Genomic DNA, 22,029 nt, shown 5'->3' on the forward strand with positions numbered 1-22,029 from the left:
TCCTCACCACGCGCTCTCACCACTGGTGTCCCCCAGGGCTCTGTTCTTGGCCCTCTCCTATTCTCACTATACACCAAGTCACTTGGCTCTGTCATAACCTCACATGGTCTCTCTTATCATTGCTATGCAGACGACACACAATTAATCTTCTCCTTTCCCCCTTCTGATGACCAGGTGGCGAATCGCATCTCTGCATGTCTGGCAGACATATCAGTGTGGATGACGGATCACCATCTCAAGCTGAACCTCGGCAAGACGGAGCTGCTCTTCCTCCCGGGGAAGGACTGCCCATTCCATGATCTCGCCATCACGGTTGACAACTCCATTGTGTCCTCCTCCCAGAGCGCCAAGAACCTTGGCGTGATCCTGGACAACACCCTGTCGTTCTCAACCAACATCAAGGCGGTGGCCCGTTCCTGTAGGTTCATGCTCTACAACATCCGCAGAGTACGACCCTGCCTCACACAGGAAGCGGCGCAGGTCCTAATCCAGGCACTTGTCATCTCCCGTCTGGATTACTGCAACTCGCTGTTGGCTGGGCTCCCTGCCTGTGCCATTAAACCCCTTCAACTCATCCAGAACGCCGCAGCCCGTCTGGTGTTCAACCTTCCCAAGTTCTCTCACGTCACCCCGCTCCTCCGTTCTCTCCACTGGCTTCCAGTTGAAGCTCGCATCCGCTACAAGACCATGGTGCTTGCCTACGGAGCTGTGAGGGGAACGGCACCTCAGTACCTCCAGGCTCTGATCAGGCCCTACACCCAAACAAGGGCACTGCGTTCATCCACCTCTGGCCTGCTCGCCTCCCTACCACTGAGGAAGTACAGCTCCCGCTCAGCCCAGTCAAAACTGTTCGCTGCCCTGGCCCCCCAATGGTGGAACAAACTCCCTCACGATGCCAGGACAGCGGAGTCAATCACCACCTTCCGGAGACACCTGAAACCCCACCTCTTTAAGGAATACCTAGGATAGGATAAGTAATCCCTCTCACCCCACCCCCCCTAAGTTTTAGATGCACTATTGTTAAGTGACTGTCCCACTGGATGTCATAAGGTGAATGCACCAATTTGTAAGTCGCTCTGGATAAGAGCGTCTGCTAAATGACTTAAATGTAAATGTAAATGTAAATGTAAGATATGTTGGCTATGGGGAAGGATACTCCACTATGATATATGTTGGCTATGGGGAAGGACACTCCACTATGAGATATGTTGGCTATGGGGAAGGACACTCCACTATGAGATATGTTGGCTATGGGGAAGGACACTCCACTATGAGATATGTTGGCTATGGGGAAGGACACTCCACTATGAGATATGTTGGCTATGGGGAAGGACACTCCACTATAAGATATGTTGGCTATGGGGAAGGATACTCCACTATGAGATATATTGGCTATGGGGAAGGACACTCCACTATAAGATATGTTGGCTATGGGGAAGGATACTCCACTATGAGATATGTTGGCTATGGGGGAAAGACTCCACTATGAGATATGTTGGCTATGGGGAAGGACACTCCACTATAAGATGTGTTGGCTATGGGGAAGGATACTCCACTATAAGATATGTTGGCTATGGGGAAGGACACTTCAATATGAGATGTGTTGGCTATGGGGGAAGTACACTTCAATATGAGATGTGTTGGCTATGGTGGAAGTGCACTTCAATATGAGATGTGTTGGCTATGGGGGAAGTACACTTCAATATGAGATGTGTTGGCTATGGGGGAAGTACACTTCAATATGAGATGTGTTGGCTATGGGGGAAGTACACTACAATATGAGATGTGTTGGCTATGGGGAAGTACACTTCAATATGAGATGTGTTGGCTATGGGGGAAGTACACTTCAATATGAGATGTGTTGGCTATGGGGGAAGTACACTTCAATATGAGATGTGTTGGCTATGGGGGAAGTACACTACAATATGAGATGTGTTGGCTATGGGGGAAGTACACTTCAATATGAGATGTGTTGGCTATGGGGGAAGTACACTTCAATATGAGATGTGTTGGCTATGGGGGAAGTACACTTCACTCCCCAGGAAACATGGCAAGAAGAATATTATGTCCCATCACATGCATGAGACAAACGAACCCCACATCTGACGCCTCTGGAAAGGGTTATTCTCAATGCCATCCAACGTCCATATCTGACCAGAGACACCCAGAGAAATTCTCGGTATCCCGCTCTACATCGCCCACAGAGAAGTCAGAGCATGTCTCTCTCTACCCTTACTCATGAAAAATACATTGTGGAAGATAGACATTTTCAAACCCTGGTCCTTTTTTGCCTTTATCCAGGGCACTTGCATGAATTAATGACGACCGAATAAATCACAGTGTGGGGGCCAAGCTGCATTTCAATAAGCTACTGTCTCTTCTTGTTCCTCTCTCTTGCTAACTCACACTGTCTCAGATGACCTGATTGTGGATCGTTTGGTCAGCATGGTTTGAGTAGGCCCAAACGCCTGGGCTTCAACTAGACCTTAGGGTACAGGCAGGGAATACAGTGGTGGAATACAGTGGTGGTCTGGTGGAAACATTGGTGGAATACAGTGTGTACAGTATGGCCCTACATCCAAGCATCTATCTTTCTGCACCAATCACATGGTCCATATACAAGTCTGCCTACAAGTGGGCTGAAGCCTGGCGATATTCATTCAATCACACCTACAGGTAGCAGTAAGGAGGAAGTGCTAGTGTAGGGGCATGTGGTGCTGCTGAAGTCGTCTGGAGATGACATGCTGTATCAGAAGAGATTGGAAAATATCTGATAATGGCATGCAAGCGTTTGTGTAGTTGTGTGTGTTGTTGTAATGTGTGACACACACACACAATGAATGAGAAGAAAGCACAGTAGGCTACGAGCCCGTGTTCTATCTGAGCATTTTAATGCCAAAGAGACACAATGATAACTGGTGTGGCCACCCATATCAGTACTAGTCAGACAGTCTAACGTTGGCCGTAGAAGCTGAAGGGGCACTGAATTTGAGAGAAAACCTAAGGGGATGATGAGGTTGTGTTACGCAACGGCTAGTACGAAAATAGTCATTAATACTTACTCCTAATGTTTACTGCCACTCTCTTCCTCACAATCACCCTCACTTCACACCCACATACAGGCAATGTCATACAGGCAATGAAACACACACTGGGTGGACTGGTCTGGCCTCAGGCCAACAGGCCAACAGAACCCCCAGGCCAACAGCAGCAGAGGTTAATAAATGGTGGCTTGTAACACTGAGGAGAAACTCCCCAGCTCCACAACACAACATCCTTATTGGAATCTATCTAGTCGTTTATTAACCAATCCTTATGCCTCTAAATGTGCTCCGTGAGTATGGAACAGCAGCGTCGTTCAACTATTGAAGTTAAGCGAAACGGAAGCGCAGAGGTCAATTGGTTTCATGAGGTGGTCTGTGTGATGTTATACAGTAAGTTAGATACATATCTGTGAGGAAAGTTCATAAAAGCCAAGTATCTGTCAGAGAAATGGAGTCATACAGGTTCATGACAACTAGCAAGTGTGTCAGTGCAGTGAGATGGGGCTGTCACCTGTTCAAGGTGGCTAGGCAGGCTCGGAGCGATGGCTCTCCTTTGTCCTTGAGCTCAGCCACCCAGCAAGAGAACTGTGGGACCGGAGTCACATTTCAGATGGACAGACAGACTTATTGACACTACAGACTCAAAGTCACATTCCTCTGAGTGCCTTATTCCCTTTCTGTAGTCCTTCTGTCTGAGGGAACACGATGTACTGTATATGTGGTCGACTGTAAGTTTATTCTTAACTTAAGTGTATGCAATTGAGCCTATGTTCTACAGCATGGCTATTCAACTTTTACCCTACGAGGTCCAGAGCCTGCTAGTTTTCTGTTCTACATGATAATTAATTGCACACACCTGGTGTCCCAGGTCTAAATCAGTCCCGGATTAGAGGGGAACAACGAAAATAATGAAGTGGCTTAGATTCCGGATTTTCTGGAACCAGACATACCATGGCTATTGATAGGGAGATTTCTGCGGATGTGCGGGATTTTCTTTTACGTTGCTGGTTCTCAGAAGTCCCACTGCCACTTCCCACTCATTGACATGAAGGGGTAAAGACTTGATGTTGTATGCCCGCCCGCCTGACTAGCATCACTACTCTGGACTGTTCAGAATTAGAATATGTGGACAACTATAAATTCCTAGGTGTCTGGCTAGACTGTAAACTTTCCTTCCAAAGTCATATTAAGCATCTCCAATCCAAAATTAAATCTAGAATTGGCTTCCTATTTCGCAACAAAGCCACTGTCGTGACGTTGGCCTCTTTGGGTATAGCAACCCATCCCCCTCTCCCTGCCTCCCCCTTGCCTCCTTCAACTAGGCTGCTGTGGTCAGAGGTCGTAAATTCCTGAGAAGACCCTGCCACATGGCCACACAATTTAGAGAAAGTAGACATTCATGGAAAACAAAGGAAATCCTTCCACCTCACAGAACTTGAGGTACGAACAAATTTCATGTTCTGGAGAAAGTATAAAAGATCGGTGAAGAATCCAGCTACGAACTGGTCCGTTTGTCACAACTTGGGGAAGCTCATTGGAGACTGTGTGGCCACATTACCATAATGCTGTTTATATAATAGCCTCAGATGTGAGGTTTACATCTAATTGTTGTATAGGATAAATGAGTGAGTATGATACTGTTTACACAATTTTACAATGTGATTTTGGACTGTTTAATGAAGAAAAACTCAAAAAGGGGATTGGAGTTAACTAAATCAGAGGACCGCCCCTGAGCCCAGTTAGTTTCAGACATCCTGGCACAGCCCTTTTCTGCCATTCCGAATAAAACCCCCACTCGGGTTTTCGATCAGCAGACCGAGCTTACCTCAATTACGAGATGGCTAAAGGTTGCAGACCATGTTTTTCTCCATTAGGAGAGTACAAAGGTTGTATCCCATTGCTGAATATTTTAACCATACCACGTGGTTGAACTCTTAGACTATCGATGCCGACAGAATAAGAACAAGTCTTTGATATTAATTACTAGTCTGCAGCTAGGAAATTCGGTATCATTGAACGCGAAGAACGACAACCGCCGAAACATTCATTACATAACAAATGTCACTCTGAACAGTCCCCTCTAACCACAACCGAGAGACGGACAGAGACAGACAATTCTACAAAAGAAACTAACTTTTCAAATCAAATCACATTTTATTTGTCACATACACATGGTTAGCAGATATTAATGCGAGTGTAGCGAAATGCTTGTGCTTCTAGTTCCGACAATGCAGTAATAACCAACAAGTAATCTAACTAACAATTCCAAAACTACTGTCTTATTCACAGTCTAAGGGGATAAAGAATATGTACATAAAGATATATGAATGAGTGATGGTACAGAGCAGCATAGGCAAGATACAGTAGATGGTATCGAGTACAGTATATACATATGAGATTAAAACGGCACACTGAGCGTAAATATATATATATTGATTGCAATTGTTTCCGAATGAGTGAGCGTTCATGTGTAAAGGATTAGCATTTAAATTGTTATAATTATGAACTCTGTAGTGACTTCTTAGTCGACCCCCACTTCCCCTTTTGTCTAACAAGCCGCTATGCCGGTTTAGCCCACTAGGGCACATTCTCCTATCATTTCATGTAACATTTACCTTGTTTGTTTGTTTGTTTGTTTGTTTATGCATTTCTGTGAATTAGTAATAAATAAATGATTTAAGACAATTGATGTATGGATGACTCATAGTGAAGACTGGGTTCTTGCAGATAACCAACAATTTATGGCGTTTGGAAGGAGACTATAACATGAGATAAAGTAAATAATTCATTAATTCGAAGACAAATTGATCAGATAAAATATCTGAAAAGTTATTTTAGGAAATGATAACTTTGTAATCTGAATATTTTTCCTTGGTGCCCCGACTTCCTAGTAATTACGGTTACATGATTAATCAATCTAATCGCGTAATACTAATTACAGAGAATCTTTGATAAAAAACTATCAGTCTTCAGTTAATGATAGTAAAGACACGACACCACCTTCACTCATGCTGCCAAACATACCCTCGTAAAACTGACTATCCTACCAATCCTTGACTTCAGCGAAGTCATTTACTAAATAGCATCCAACATTCTACTCAGAATATTGGATGTAGTCTATCACAGTGCCAAACCCACTGGCTCCAGATTATCTATAAATCTTTGCTAGGTAAAGCTCCACCTTATCTCAGCTCACTGGTCACCATAGCAACACCCACCTGTAGCACGTGCTCCAGCAGGTATATTTCACTGAACATCCCCAAATCCAACACCTCCTTTGGCCGCCTTTCCTTTAAGCATCAGCTGTCAGAGTAGTTTATCGATCGCTGCAGCTGTACACAGCCCATCTGTAATTAGCCCATCCAAGCAACTACCTACCTCATCCCATATTTGTTTTGTTTTTCTGTTCTTTTACACACCAGTATTTCTACTTGCACCTCCTCATCTGCACATCTATCACGCCAGTGTTAATTGCTAAATTGTGAATACTTCGCCTCTATGGCCTATTTATTGCCTTACCTCCTTACTTAATTTTCACACACTCCAGTTTACAGATTTGTCTATTGTGTTATTCACTGTACATTTGTATTTCCCATGTGTAACTCTGTGTTGTTGTTTGTGTCGCACTGCTTTGCTTTATCTTGGCCAGGTCGCAGTTGTAAATGAGAACTTGTTCTCAACTGGCCTACCTGCTTCATTAAAGGTGAAATAAAAATAAATAAATAAAGATATGGTCGACATGTTCGAACTATGCATTCCATGCCTCAACCACAATTTCATGTTATTTTTTCATGATGTAGCCTACATGTTGGTACAAACTTTGTTGTCTGTTGTAACAGTATATTTAGGCATATCAAACACAAGCAAGACACAAATAGTAGGCAGTCTAAAGCAGTAGTTGACAAATAAAGTAAGGAATAATAGCGCACCGGGCGATGCAAAATGAACTCACCCAATGTCAGACTCTGGCTACCGGTCCGGATATACAGTACCAGTCAAAAGTTTGGACACACCTACTCATTCAAGGGTTTTTCTTTATTTTTACTATTTTCTATGTTGTAGAATAATAGTGAAGACATCAAAACTATTAAATAACACAAATCAAATCAGCCTGACTAACCGGTGTCTGTATGTAGCATCACTACTTTTATAGCCTCGCTACTGTTTTTCATTGTCTTTTTACTGTTGTTTCTATTTCTTTACTTACCTATGGTTCACCTAATACCACTATTGGTTAGAGCCTGTAAGTAAGCATTTCACTGTAAGGTTGTATTCGGCGCACGTGACAAACAAACTTTGGGCCTCCCGGGTGGCGCAGTGGTTAATCAACCTTCGTCTCTCCCGAGCCTGTACGGGAGTTGTAGCGGTGAGACAAGTTAGTAGCTACTAAACAATTGGACACCACGAAATTGGGGAGGAAACGAGGTAAAAAAAGACAACAACAAAAAAATGTTTGATGTAGTAACCAAAAAAAGTGTTAATCAAAACATTTTATATTTGAGATTCTTCAAAGTAGCCACCCTTTGCCTTGATAACATCTTTGCACACCCTTGGCATTCTCTCCACCAGCTTCACCTGGAATAACTTTCCAACAGTCTTGAAGGAGTTCCCACATATGCTGAGCACTTGTTGGCTACTTTTCCTTCACTCTGTGGTCCAACTCATCCCAAACCATCTCAATTGGGTTGAGGTCGGGTGATTGTGGAGAGGCCAGGTCATTTGATGCAGCACTCCATCACTTTCCTTCTTGGTCAAGTAGCCCTTACACAGCCTGGAGGTGTGTTTTGCGTCATTGTCCTGTTGAAAAACAAATGAAAGTCCCACTCAGCGAAAACCAGATGGGATGGCGTATCGCTGCAGAATGCTGTGGTAGCCATGCTGGTTAAGTGTGTCTTGAATACTAAATAAATCACAGATAGTGTCACCAGCAAAGCAGCCCCACACCTTCACGCCTCCTCCTCCATGCTTCATGGTGGGAACCACGCAAGGGTAGATCCTCCATTCAACTACTCTGCGTCTTACAAAGACATGGCAGTTGGAACCAATAATCTTCAATTTGGACTCATCAGATCAAAGGACATCGTTCCACCGGTCTAATGTCCATTACTCGTGTTTCTTGGCCCAAGCAAGTTTCTTCTTCTTATTGGCCAAAGCAAGTTTTTTATTATTATTTCTTCTTTTAGTAGTGGTTTCTTTGCAGTAATTCCACCATGAAGACCTGATTCACACAGCCTCCTCTGAATAGTTGATGTTGACATGTGTCTGTTACTTGAACTCTGTGAAGCATTTATTTGGGCTGCAATTTCTGAGGTTGGTAACTCTAATGAACTGGTAACTCTGGGTAACTCTGGGTCTTCCTTTCCTGTGGTGGTCCTCATGAGAGCCAGTTTCATCATAACGCTTGATGGTTTTTGTGACTGTACTTGAAGAAACTTAAAAAGTTCTTGAAATGTTTTGCATTGACTGACCTTCATGTCTTAAAGTGATGATGAACTGTAGTTTCTCTTCACTTATTTGAGCTGTTCTTGCCATAATATGGACTTGTTCTTTTACCAAATAGAGCTATCTTCTGTATACCAACCCTGCCTTGTCACGTTATAACTCATTGGCTCAAATGCATTAAGAAGGAAAGAAATTCCACAAATTAACTTTTAACAAGGCTCACCTGTTAATTGAAATGCATTCCAGGTGACTACCTCATGAAGCTCATGAGTGTGCAAAGCTGTCATCAAAGCAAAGGGTGGCTACTTTGAAGAATCTCAAATATAAAATATATTTAGATTGTTTAACACGTTTTTGGTTACTACATGATTCCATATGTGTTATTTAATAGTTTTGAAGACTTCACTATAATTCTACAATGAAGAAAAATAGTAAAAATAAAGAAAAGGCCTGGAATGTAGGTGTGTCCAAACCTCTGACTGGTACCGTACATGCTCGGCTGCCTAGAACATTCAGCTGCCCAGAGGTGGAACAGCTAGGTAGTCTATTCGTGTGGTACTTGCATGATCATTGACTGGTTAAAACACAGATTGTTTTTTGCCTCAGTGCAAAACTCAAGTGAGGAACTCTGGCTTGTGGCTACGATATGGCAGCAACTATAAAGATTAGCCTACATGATCACACAAAAGGTTCATTGTTTTTGCTCCAATGCCATGTGTAGGGATTGTGTCCTGCTTGTGCAATTGCAATATCCGTTACAACAGACAGAGAAGGTTGTATAGCCTTCAACAACAAAAAAATGTGAATGTTAATTTAAATCGCTGCAGGTTTTTTCTTTTATTCCAGCTGTTCAGGAGTATGAGGCAGAGATAGTCCACATCATCATGGTCCAGGAGAGGGTGAGCAAAGAGAGAAACGTAAAAGGGGAGAAACCTCTGAACTTGTGGCAAAGGCCCTGAAAAAAAGCAGCGGAACAGGTTTCTAGGTCCATAGTTGAATTTGAGGGTTCTATAGTATTGAATCACAGCTCTTTTAAAGTTTCAGACCTGTCCTTTCATGTCAGCAGAATTGGGCCAGATTGATTAGTGACACAAGATAATCTTTTTTGACCAACAAAAATGGCACACACCACAAGCCTGACTGCTGTACAGTATGACATCTATACAACAATTTCCAAACTGCCCATTTAAGGTAACACAGCCCTCCCATGTTTCACAGCATTGAAATGACAAGTATGGACTGCTACTCATCTAACTAATGCTGTGAGTGCTGTTGACAGTGTGAGAAACACATTATATCATTCCGTTTATTTACAAGGGTCTAGCTGGCTCCAACTTCTAAGTTACAGATCTGATGTGTGGCACAATCAAACATGGTTTCCAGACGATGTTTGCTCTGTTTGGGAAACAGAGTAGTTCAACTGAAAATTCTGTGAAAAATGTCCTGTTGTCAACAGTAATTCTTGAAAACTCAACCTATTCATAGAAAAAGCAACAAATCAATCAGTTGAATTTGGCAGTACGCCGACAGCAGTTCCTCAATGCTCTTAATCAAGATTGTACCTTCCTCATCCACTTCTCTGAACTTGTTGTTTCTGAGTAGCTGTCTGACCATGCCCAACCAGCCCAGTCAGTTCTTAGTCACTGTGGGTACTGCGTAGCTGGTCCATTGACAAATCATCAACTCAGCCAGGTTGGACACGGAGAGGGCCGAGGGCTCTGATCAATATACCTGGTTGACTCAGTTTACTGAGAAAAAGGAGCGGACATTTTGTTTTCCTGGCCCTGCGATGACAAACAGCAGGCTCAGTCGGTCAGAGACCACGATGCTAGTAAAGAGTCTGACGTATCATACCCCTTCCTTCAGGCCTGACTGGATAGTGGCAAGCAGCCCTGTTTCCTTGTGTACAACTGAAATGATCATAATACTGTGATTGCAGTCCACTCCACTGCATGTGCTCAGCTGACCCTCAATGTAAAAATCCATTAGCAGAACCATTCCCAGCTCCCTGCAGTGGCACAGGGCTGGTGTTGTGTACTCTGGGTACTCTGAACTGGTCTGAGGCCTACAGACGGCACCACATAATGAAAAGGGCAAGAAGAATTACATGTGGTGTTAAAACGAGTTCAGAGTGTAATCAGATTATAGATTATAATATGATTCCTAGATTACAGACCTGTAATCTAACTCTCTGATCTCGTGTTTCAGAGAGCCTACAGTCATTCCCATTTCACACACCCAAATCCCTCTGGGACAATTAGTGTTTCAATTATTATGAAAAATATTAACGTTCATAATATGTGTTATGCAGGTGAGTGAGGACCCAAAAGCGACTTAACAGAAACTGAGTTTATTAAAGTCCAAACAGAGATAACATAATCCTCAATCCTTTACAGGAAATGTCCAAACGGGGAAAACATAAATCCTCTAGTTGTTGAGGGGAATTGCAGGATAAGCGGCAACAGACTGCAGGTCCCTCCGGGTAGGCGCGGGCCGTAGCGGACAGAGACACCTGCTCACACGCAGCATCTGATGATAAGGCAAAACACGACAGGACGGAACAAGGACACAGCAAACAGCAAACAAGAATCCGACAAGGACAGAGGCAGAAACCGAGAGAGAAATAGAGACCTAATCAGAGGGCAAACTAGGGGACAGGTGTGAGAGAGTAAACGAGGTCGTTAGGAGAATGAGGAACAGCTGGGAGCAGGAACGGAACGATAGAGAGAGAGAGGGATAGCGAGAGGGAAAGAAACCTAATAAGACCAGCAGGGGGAAACGAATAGAAGAGAAAGCACAGGGACAAGACATGACAATATATGACAATACATGACAATATGGGGTAGGGTTATCATCGATACATTCCTCTGGCTCTAGTTTTATTTTATCTTGAGTATTGTCCAGTTATATGGTCAAGTGATGCAAAGAAAGACTGAGTTAAGCTGCAGATGGCCAAGAACAGAGCGGTATGCACGCACGCGCACGCACGCACGCACGCACGCACGCACGCACACACACACACACACACACACACACACACACACACACACACACACACACACACACACACACACTACATGTCCATGTATGTAAATTGTAAAGTCTTTTAATAATAATAATATATGCCATTTAGCAGACGCTTTTATCCAAAGCGACTTACAGTCATGTGTGCATACATTCTACGTATGGGTGGTCCCGGGGATCGAACCCACTACCCTGGCGTTACAAGCACCATGCTCTACCAACTGAGCTACTAGTCTGTAATATATATTTTTGTTATGTTTCGGACCCCTGTAAGACTAGCTGTCGCCATTGACACCAGCTAATGGGGATCCTGATGAATCTAAAATCTAAATATCCTCTCTCATTCTACACATCTGTTGCACACATGGGATTGCATGCTGGATAGCACAAATAAAACACATGACCAGACCATCACTATTTGTCATAGCTGGCAATGTTATCTCTGTCACTTGGATGGGATGGGTTGTTTTATGGTCACAGAGATCTTGCTAGAGGGTAGGGGGTAACATGTCACCATGTCCCAAAACAACTGGTTTTCCTGATAACACTAGGGGAGAGCTAGCTTAATGCCTTCTGTTGTGTTTCTATGAAAGAGAGTAGAGCATTTGTTGATTTCAAAAGAATAGGGTATTCACGTTCAATTAATCTTGGGCTATTAGTCCTTGGTGATCCAGGAGCTGAGAGTGAATTGTTTTTTAATGAACTCTGATGGCTTTACCTTTCTCTATCTTTGTTCTCAGCAAACAGGATACCATTGACCTCCATGTTATAATAACCTTTTCTGGAGACCAGGTAATGGAAGTTGATTGATTTGACTTTAAAAGTGGAAATATTAACTTCAAACTCAATCTTTCAAAGATCTGGGTTCTCTCGGGCTATAATAATGTTTGTTCTCCTGCATCTCAAGTGGTCCCAAAATAGGGACAAGGGGGCTGTACTGACTCTCATGAAATTAAATGTCATTTGCGTAGATTTTGTGGAGGAAGAATTTTTGGAGCCAGGGTCAGAACAGAGTAGAATAGGTTTGTCTCAATTTGAGGCTTGGAAAAACCCTGCTCTGGGATTTCCCAATGGTTCTGATGAGTCATAAGAACATCAATACAAGGAAACATTACAGAGAATGATTTCTATAATCTTTCTCTTAGTGTTTCAACTCATTCCTAACTCCCTCTCCCCTAGCTCCTCACACTAGTTCCCTGTCTTTTTCAGTCATTTCCTGAAGATACCAAGCAGAGGAAGTTATATTTTGCTGAATGTGTGGCTGTCACACCTGGCCCCTGGCGTGACTGTACTGTCACACAAAGCAGCCCTGACATCCAAACAGTCAGCTGCTGTCACTAAGCTGAATGTAAGGCCACCTCCTATTGTCGTGACAGAATAACATTAAAGTTTCACACGGCACACACTTCAGAAAACAGCTGGTGGTATACACAACATAGTATAGGATAGGCTACAGGATAGTACAGTTTAGACTCCTCCACTTCCCACCAGGGCTAGCTGCCTCTGTTGCATGTCTTTTCATATGTATGAGTGTGTGCCAGACCATCCAATTACTACAGGGATAATATCTGCATTGAGGAGTGGAGGCCCGTATGGAAAGTGTGACGCTTAGTTCACTGAGAGATTCCTCATGTTGTTTTCTCTCTCTCTTACTAGCTCTCTCTCTCTCTCTCTCTTCAATTTGCTTTATTGGCATGATGTAACAATGTACATATTGCCAAAGCTTACCTTGGAGATTTACAATATTCACATAATTAATCATGTTAATAAATATTGTCAACGGGATAACAGTAACAACAATCATCAAGGGTCAAAATAACCATACATTTAACAATAAGCATAGAGGACATGTGCTGATTGGTTGGACTGTCAGACACTGTCCCTCATATCTCTCTCTCTCTCCCAAATAATTGGGGAGTGCAAGTGCCGAGAAGACATCCACTCAGCTGTTGAACTGCAAGAGGCTTTACAGAAATTTTGGAAAAGGGGAATGAAATAGGTAAGAACAGCCGGGAAAGTATTTTAGAAAGGATAGACCTAAGGCTTACCTATAGGTCAATGTCTGACAAAGAAAAACATGTTGTTGAACAAGAGGGTAGGACCGAGAGATGAGCCCTTTTTCCACCCTCCCATCAGTTTAGTATGACAGAGAAAGTGTAGATGAGGACAGGTTACACTGTTTAGTATATAACGGATGGATATGCACTTGATCTATCCTACAGTATCTCTCCTTTTAAAACTCTGTATTGACCATGCATGAGATACTGCATGAAGGAGAGTTACCATAGATGGCGGCGATATTTGACACATGCCATCTACAGCGTTTACTGGCACACAACCTGTGTGCCTCAGTTGATAGAGCAGGGCGCTCGCAACGCCAAGAATCGTGGGTTTGATTCTTGCTGGGACCACCCATACAAATAATTTATGCACGCATTATTGTAAGTTGCTCTCCAGCCTACTCAGACATTCCCTTGGATGTCTACAGTGTCCAAGAGAAGAAGTGCCCCTACATTGTTCTGCAATCAAAAAATCCCTTTACACGGGACTTGGCTACACTTACACAGGGAAATGTACCTTGCTCACATCCTTTCTTGGCGCATGGCAGTGTTGACAAAATAAAAGTGACATTGACACTTACAGTGCCTTGCGAAAGTATTCGGCCCCCTTGAACTTCGCGACCTTTTGCCACATTTCAGGCTTCAAACATAAAGATATAAAACTGTATTTTTTGTGAAGAATCAACAACAAGTGGGACACAATCATGAAGTGGAACAACATTTATTGGATATTTCAAACTTTTTTAACAGATCAAAAACTGAAAAATTGGGCGTGCAAAATTATTCAGTATTTGCCTATTTTATTTTATTTCCCTAATATGCCTATTTTATGAAGATTACGCAAAGTCACGCATCTTCTATGAGCAGACGCTATTTGGCTTGCGCTGATTGGGTTGTTTGTCTGGGATATCACTTATCTATTTTACTTTTCTCTGTATATATCAATGATGTCGCTCTTGCTGCGGGCGATTCCCTGATCCACCTCTACGCAGGCGACACCATTCTGTATACTTCTGGCCCTTCCTTGGACACTGTGCTAACTAACCTTCAAACGAGCTTCAATGCCATACAACACTCCTTCCGTGGCCTCCAACCACTCTTAAACGTTAGTAAAACCAAATGCATGCTTTTCAACCGTTCACTGCCCGCACCCGCCCGCCCGACTAGCATCACCACCCTCGACGGTTCCGACCTAGAATATGTGGACAACTATAAATACCTAGGTGTCTGGCTAGACTGTAAACTCTCCTTCCAGATTCATATTAAACATCTCCAATCCAAAATCAAATCTAGAATCGGCTTTCTATTTCGCAACAAAGCCTCCTTCACTCACGCCGCCAAACTTACCCTAGTAAAACTGACTATCCTACCTATGGCGACGTCATCTACAAAATAGCTTCCAAAACTCTACTCAGCAAACTGGATGCAGGCTATCACAATGCCATACATTTTGTTACCAAATCACCTTATACCACCTACCACTGCGACCTGTATGCTCTAGTCGGCTGGCCCTTGTTACATATTCGTTGCCAGACCTAATGGCTTCAGGTCATCTATAAGTCTATGCTTGGTAAAGCTCCGCCTTAACTCAGTTCACTGGTCACAATAACACCCACCCGTAGCACACGTTCCAGCAGGTATATCTCACTGATCATCCCTAAAGCCAACACCTCATTTGGCCACCTTTCCTTCCAGTTCTCTGCTGCCAGTGACTGGAACGAATTGCAAAAATCGCTGAAGTTGGAGACTTTTATTTCCCTCACCAACTTTAAACATCAACTATCTGAGCAGCTAACTGATCACTGCAGCTGTACATAGTCCATCTGTAAATAGCACACCTAATTTACCTACCTCATCCCCATACTGCTTTTATTTTATTTACTTTTCTGCTATTTTGCACACCAGTATCTCTACTTGCACATCATCATCTGCTCATTTATCACTCCAGTGTTAATCTGCTAAATTGTAATTATTTGCTCCTATGGCCTATTTATTGCCTACCTCCTCATGCCTTTTGCACACACTGTATATAGACATTTTTTTCTACTGTGTCACAGATTTCCTCCTCTTTGTCTGAAGAGGTGTAGCAAGGATCGGACCAATACGCAGCATGGTAAGTGTCCATGTTTTAATAGAAAAGACTGAACATGACTCAAATACAAAATAACAAAGTGAAATGGAAACGAAACAGTCCTGTGTGGCACAAACACTGACACAGGAAACAATCACCCACAAAATACCCAGAGAATATGGCTGCCTAAATATGGTTCCCAAACAGAGACAACGATAAACACCTGCCTCTAACTGAGAACCAATCTAGGCAACCATAAACCTACATAAACACCTAGATGGAAACAACCCCATAAATCTACAAAAAACCCTAGACAGTACAAACACCCTATATGAGACAAAAACACACATATCACCCATTTCACACCCCGAACAAAATAATAAAGAAAACAAAGAATACTAACGTCAGGGCGTGACATACTGTGTCATTGACTTGTTTGTGTTATTGGCTTGTTTATTGTTTACTCCATGTGTAACTCTGTGTTGTTGTCTGTCTCACACTACTTTGCTTTATCTTGGCCAGGTCGCATATGCAAATGAGAACTTGTTCTCAACTAGCCTACCTGGTTAAATAAAGGTGAAATAAAAAATACAAAATGACTGTGTCCCTGTTGCACAGGCAATAACTGCTGCACAAGACTTTATGGGCAGAATCCCATCTGCAGAGAGCCTATTCAGTTCTAATACACAGTGGCTATCTTCGTTTCCTATCATGTCTCCCAGTGTTAAGCCTGGTGGTGACATATGACTGTCTCTCAGGAAAATCTTTACCCAGATACTGTCAGAGTCGTGCAGGACACATTGAATTTATTTTGCCAATGGATTTGTTGCGCTGCCAGACTCAGAAGAAGATGAAAATATGTGGTTTTCGGGCAATGGCTTTATGGGATAGCTAGCAACTTGTAAACAATTACCCATTCCTTTATGAGTACTAATTTAATAGTACTATTAAACAAATTTAATAGTTCAATAATTTTCTACAAAAACGAATATTGTGATGGTAATGAATTGTTTATGATGATAATTATTAGTGGGCTTAAGTCGCTAGCCAGCTACAGTATCTTCAACCTAACCACTCTTACCTACACTCTTAAGAATGCTGGGTTGTTCAGATGACCCAACTGCTGGGTTGCAGGCATTGGGTCACTTCGTTGGGTTGTTGCTGCTGAGTTATTGATGGAAAAATCTTCCTAAAAAGTATATTTTGGTATTTTCTTCATTAGTCTGCTGTTGATACAGTCCCAACATGTTTTGCATGTCAGCAGTCAAGTTAAGATATTGGACTTTGAAGAAGCAAAGTGTCACTTGCCACATCATCATGATGATGCATTTTTAAATCAAATGATGCATTTTGGGTCATTGTGATGATGTGGCAAGTGAAACCCAAAAGATTATACTCCTTTACTTCTAAGAGTGTAGGCTAGCCTATAGATGTGACAAGATGACCAGGTGATGTGCCTGAAAATCCATAGGACTACACTAGCCCCTTTCCTTTTTATGCCATAGCTTTTTTAGTTTCCAAGCAGCTCCCAAATGTAGGTCTTTCAAATTTTCTGTGAGCAAGCCAGTGTGTAAATGGAGGATTTCTATATTGAGGCACACAGTATTTCTTTCAGAACATTGGCTAAAAGGATCAGAGAGGTACTGTACAGCCAAACAATATCAGCAGAGGTTACTGTAATATATTTATGCCCATCCCAGGTCATACAACTCCAGTGTGGTTCCCTCTGCAAACCGGGAACCTGTGCAAGTCGGGACCCTAAGCAATCGACTCCATAGTTCCATAATTTATTTGGCTTTGTTTTGGGCACCTTTGACGGTTCCAATGTCGATCATATTGCAAATAGGCACTTTCAAAACCTCTGTGTTTTGTTCACAGAACTGTGATTGATAGGAATGTGTGGCATCAATCATAATGCAAAATACTCATATACACTAGAGGTGAATGTGTTGTTGTGAATCCAGCACAGCAGCTGGAAGGAGTGTGTCACTCCCTGACCATAGTTTGATTTGTTTGTTTCAATGTTTTGGTTGGTCAGGGTGTGAGCTGAGTGGGCATTCTGTGTTACATGTCTAGTTTGTCTAGTTCTATGTTTGGCCTGATATGGTTCTCAATCAGAGGCAGGTGTTTGTCATTGTCTCTGATTGGGAACCATATTTAGGTAGCCTGTTTGGTGTTGGGTTTTGTGGGTGATTGTCCTTGTTACTGTCTCTGTGTTACTTTGCACCAGTATTAGGCTGTTTCGGTTTTCGTGGTACGTTTTTGTATTTGATTCGTGTTTACTTTGTTTCATTAAACATGGATTGCAATAGCCACGCCGCATTTTGGTCCACTTCTCCTTCACCACAGGAAAACCCTTACAGAGTGGGGCATTTTGGTCCGCTTCTCCTTCACCACAGGAAAACCCTTACAGAGTGGGGCATTTTGGTCCGCTTCTCCTTCACCACAGGAAAACCCTTACAGAGTGGGGCATTTTGGTCCGCTTCTCCTTCACCACAGGAAAACCCTTACAGAGTGGGGCATTTTGGTCCGCTTCTCCTTCACCACAGGAAAACCCTTACAGAGTGGGGCATTTTGGTCCGCTTCTCCTTCACCACAGGAAAACCCTTACAGAGTGGGGCATTTTGGTCCGCTTCTCCTTCACCACAGGAAAACCCTTACAGAGTGGGGCATTTTGGTCCGCTTCTCCTTCACCACAGGAAAACCCTTACAGAGTGGGGCATTTTGGTCCGCTTCTCCTTCACCACAGGAAAACCCTTACAGAGTGGGGCATTTTGGTCCGCTTCTCCTTCACCACAGGAAAACCCTTACAGAGTGGGGCATTTTGGTCCGCTTCTCCTTCACCACAGGAAAACCCTTACAGAGTGGGGCATTTTGCAGCGTACCAACAAATTAGAGTCTGAGATAAGAATCAGCAATAAAAAGAAGGCTACCCAGGGTAGGCTAGGCCTAATACTGCTGTTGTGAACAACACAATACATTGATTCTATCTCTTTAGCCTTGCACAGTGACATCACATTAGGTTAGATTATTACATAAACACACTCCCCAATACACTGACTCTATCTCTTTAGCCTTGCACAGTGACATCACATTAGTTTAGATTATTACATAAACACACTCCCCAATACACTGACTATCTCTTTATCCTTGCACAGTGACATCACATTAGTTTAGATTATTACATAAACACACTCCCCAATACACTGACTCTATCTCTTTAGCCTTGCACAGTGACATCACATTAGGTTAGATTATTACATAAACACACTCCCCAATACACTGACTCTATCTCTTTAGCCTTGCACAGTGACATCACATTAGGTTAGATTATTACATAAACACACTCCCCAATACACTGACTCTATCTCTTTAGCCTTGCACAGTGACATCACATTAGGTTAGATTATTACATAAACACACTCCCCAATACACTGACTCTATCTCTTTAGCCTTGCACAGTGACATCACATTAGGTTAGATTATTACATAAACACACTCCCCAATACACTGACTCTATCTCTTTAGCCTTGCACAGTGACATCACATTAGGTTAGATTATTACATAAACACACTCCCCAATACACTGACTCTATCTCTTTAGCCTTGCACAGTGACATCACATTAGGATTACATAAACACACTCCCCAACTACTAGATTATTACATTAGTTTAGAGGATTACATAAACACACTCCCCAATACACTGACTCTATCTCTTTAGCCTTGCACAGTGACATCACATTAGTTTAGATTATTACATAAACACACTCCCCAATACACTGACTCTATCTCTTTAGCCTTGCACAGTGACATCACATTAGTTTAGAGGATTACATAAACACACTCCCCAATACACTGACTATCTCTTTAGCCTTGCACAGTGACATCACATTAGGTTAGATTATTACATTGGCTAAATATATCAGCCTACTACAAAACATGTTTTGCTGAAGCCCAAAACCTTCATTTGTGTAAAAATGTGACTTAGAGGAGGTGGAGTGTTTACTACTTTCTGTCCCTGCTCAGTCAAATTCCTGATTGCAATGGCATGCGCTCCAACATACATTACTATGCCTGTTTAACACAGCCGGTGTAATAATAAGTATGTAGCTACCTGTTCTGAACAAAATATTGACTGACTAATTCAGTGGTTCCCATTCCCAACCTTTTTCGGTTACTGTATGACCAACCGAATTTTACTCTGCCACGAGTACCCCTGGAGTACCCACTCATGTGCATTTTTACCTCGTGTGCATTTAGCCAGTAAGTCTATGGTCTCATCAGTTTTCTCAAGTACCCCCTGTGGATAGGCCAAGTACCACCGCTGGGAACCAGTGATTTTCACCCGAACAGATACATGGCATATGCATTGTCACACAAGGAGATGCAATTTAGGACCACATTGATGAATGAATACACCATCTCTGCTTGACCGAGAGCTATGTTGCACTAGGATAATTGCTTATGTTTTTTTGCTACAGTAATTATGTAATTTGTTCTAAGGCGTTGGCAGAGCAAGCTCAGCATCAACAGTCGACCACATAGCAGTCAACGCTCCGTCGAAAATAAACAATGCGTGCGCTGTGGATTGATGCCTAGCAGACGCGCAGCGGTGGACACACAACCGTTGCCAAAAGGCAAAGTGATGATGGCTTGTGATGCAGCCCATTAAGCTACCACTTATGATCAAAATTGTGGACAATTCTGTTTAAGAGTTTGAAGCACTCAACCCCGAAAAAGAGCCCAACAAGGAACGTAAAACCTACACTGGCTAGTCGTCCATTCGGACAAGCAAATGAATAGAATAAACGGCATCCCATACCTAGTAAGAGCAGTTTCACCTCCCTTGCCGCCTTCTCTCCATCCTCGCGGAGATTTTTATCAATCATCTTTGATCTCTCCGCGGCCGCTTTATCTTCTGCACTTAATGTACAACCCATGTTTCCAAAAGCACGCGCGCACTGACGGCCGGCGCAAGGATTCTTGAAGGATTTCGTCTTGACTGCTGTTTGATACGCCAACCAAAAAGAAACGGTTATTCAAAATCCTTCCTGTCCTGTTCAAGAGACGTGCGCGTGAAAATGTTGTCGTCTAGTCTAGTTCAATCCAAATGGCACGCACACATTGTCGTTATTCTGAGTGATATAAACAAATGTTCCGTCAGTACCTAGCTATATCCTTCTGGTCGCAGAGCAATCTTCTTGGAGATGCTACTTCAAGGAATACCACTGAAAGTTGCAGTCAATTCTCAGGTGGCGTATACGAATTGGTTCTGTAGTATTGACCATTGGTAATCAATTCTGACAGTCGCACCGATATAAGCTAGTCAATCGTATTCCTCGTTCGTTCGTTTCTTTTGACCAAGTGAAGGTAGGTGGAATGCAATCACATGGATGTGTTCCTAGCGAGCGACTGCGCTCCCAGACTCAACCGCGCAGTCAAGTGAACATACCCAGTGTAAATCCAGACTAACTGGCGCACTTCAGCTGCCAACCTGCTGCTCGCCTTCTACGGGGATTTGTTGACACCCTTTCTGTGCTCAGTTGATATAATATATCAACATTGTGTGTCGTAGATTCAACAAATGGCTGATAGACCACTGTTGGTACGTTTTCTGCAGTAAAAGGAGGCAATAGCCTAGTGCCAAATGCATCCTATTTGAAACCCTGCTGTAAATGCCGTGATTTGCACGTCTCTTGTCTTATGGGAAATGTAGGCAATTATGTAGTAGCCTACCTCAACTCCATGGAGTATACATACCTTTTAGTAAATGGTAATCAAATACAACCACCGACTGTTTCCTTGTTTTAATTGGCACATGCGCATTCGCGCTGTTGCCATTTTAGAGCAACAGCAACAAGGAAACAGTCTGTGGTTTTATTTGATTGACGTTTTATTAAAAAGTATGGATTTCAGCAAATAAAGAAAGGCACTTATCATCAGAGGACAAGCATAGGTACACGAAAATGGTTTAAGAATTTACATGTTTGAAGTTTCGACTAATAGCGACTCGGAGTCGTATTCATTTAAAAAACTAGTCGTCGCTCAAAGTTGAGGCAGCCTACTTGGCGAGCAATTATGGGAATATACTGTAAATAGGTTAGGTAGAGGGTGATGCAATGATCTGCGTGAGCATCATCATTCACTGGGATAATATTCATGGTGGTCTAATTATATGAATCCATGTTTTTTTTCCAAATGATAAATAAGAAATGTGTCCATATATCTAAATGAACATGGGATGGGATGACTATGAAACCTCTCCACCAGCAATGGACTGCACTAAACATTTAAATGGATCTGTTGCACATTACATTAAGTGGCCTACAATTGTATGGTAGGCTAGTTACACGGCAGGTATAGTTCTAGTGTTATTACAGTGTAGG

General features: G+C 42.6%; 1 protein-coding gene across 1 annotated transcript in view; it reads right to left on the bottom strand.

Annotated features, from left to right (window-relative positions):
* gnai2b (guanine nucleotide binding protein (G protein), alpha inhibiting activity polypeptide 2b) overlaps nucleotides 1-21,246 on the bottom strand; it is a 148,129-nt gene extending 126,883 nt beyond the window's left edge. Inside the window, exon 1 of the mRNA XM_046311928.1 lies at nucleotides 20,466-21,246. Coding sequence (XP_046167884.1) covers nucleotides 20,466-20,583 — 118 coding nt within the window. The 5' untranslated portion in view covers nucleotides 20,584-21,246. The remainder of the gene's footprint in view (nucleotides 1-20,465) is intronic.
* Between the last annotated feature and the right edge of the window lie 783 nt (nucleotides 21,247-22,029).

This window comes from Oncorhynchus gorbuscha, linkage group LG18, assembly GCF_021184085.1.
Source record: "Oncorhynchus gorbuscha isolate QuinsamMale2020 ecotype Even-year linkage group LG18, OgorEven_v1.0, whole genome shotgun sequence".
In the NCBI taxonomy this organism is placed as follows: domain Eukaryota; kingdom Metazoa; phylum Chordata; class Actinopteri; order Salmoniformes; family Salmonidae; genus Oncorhynchus; species Oncorhynchus gorbuscha.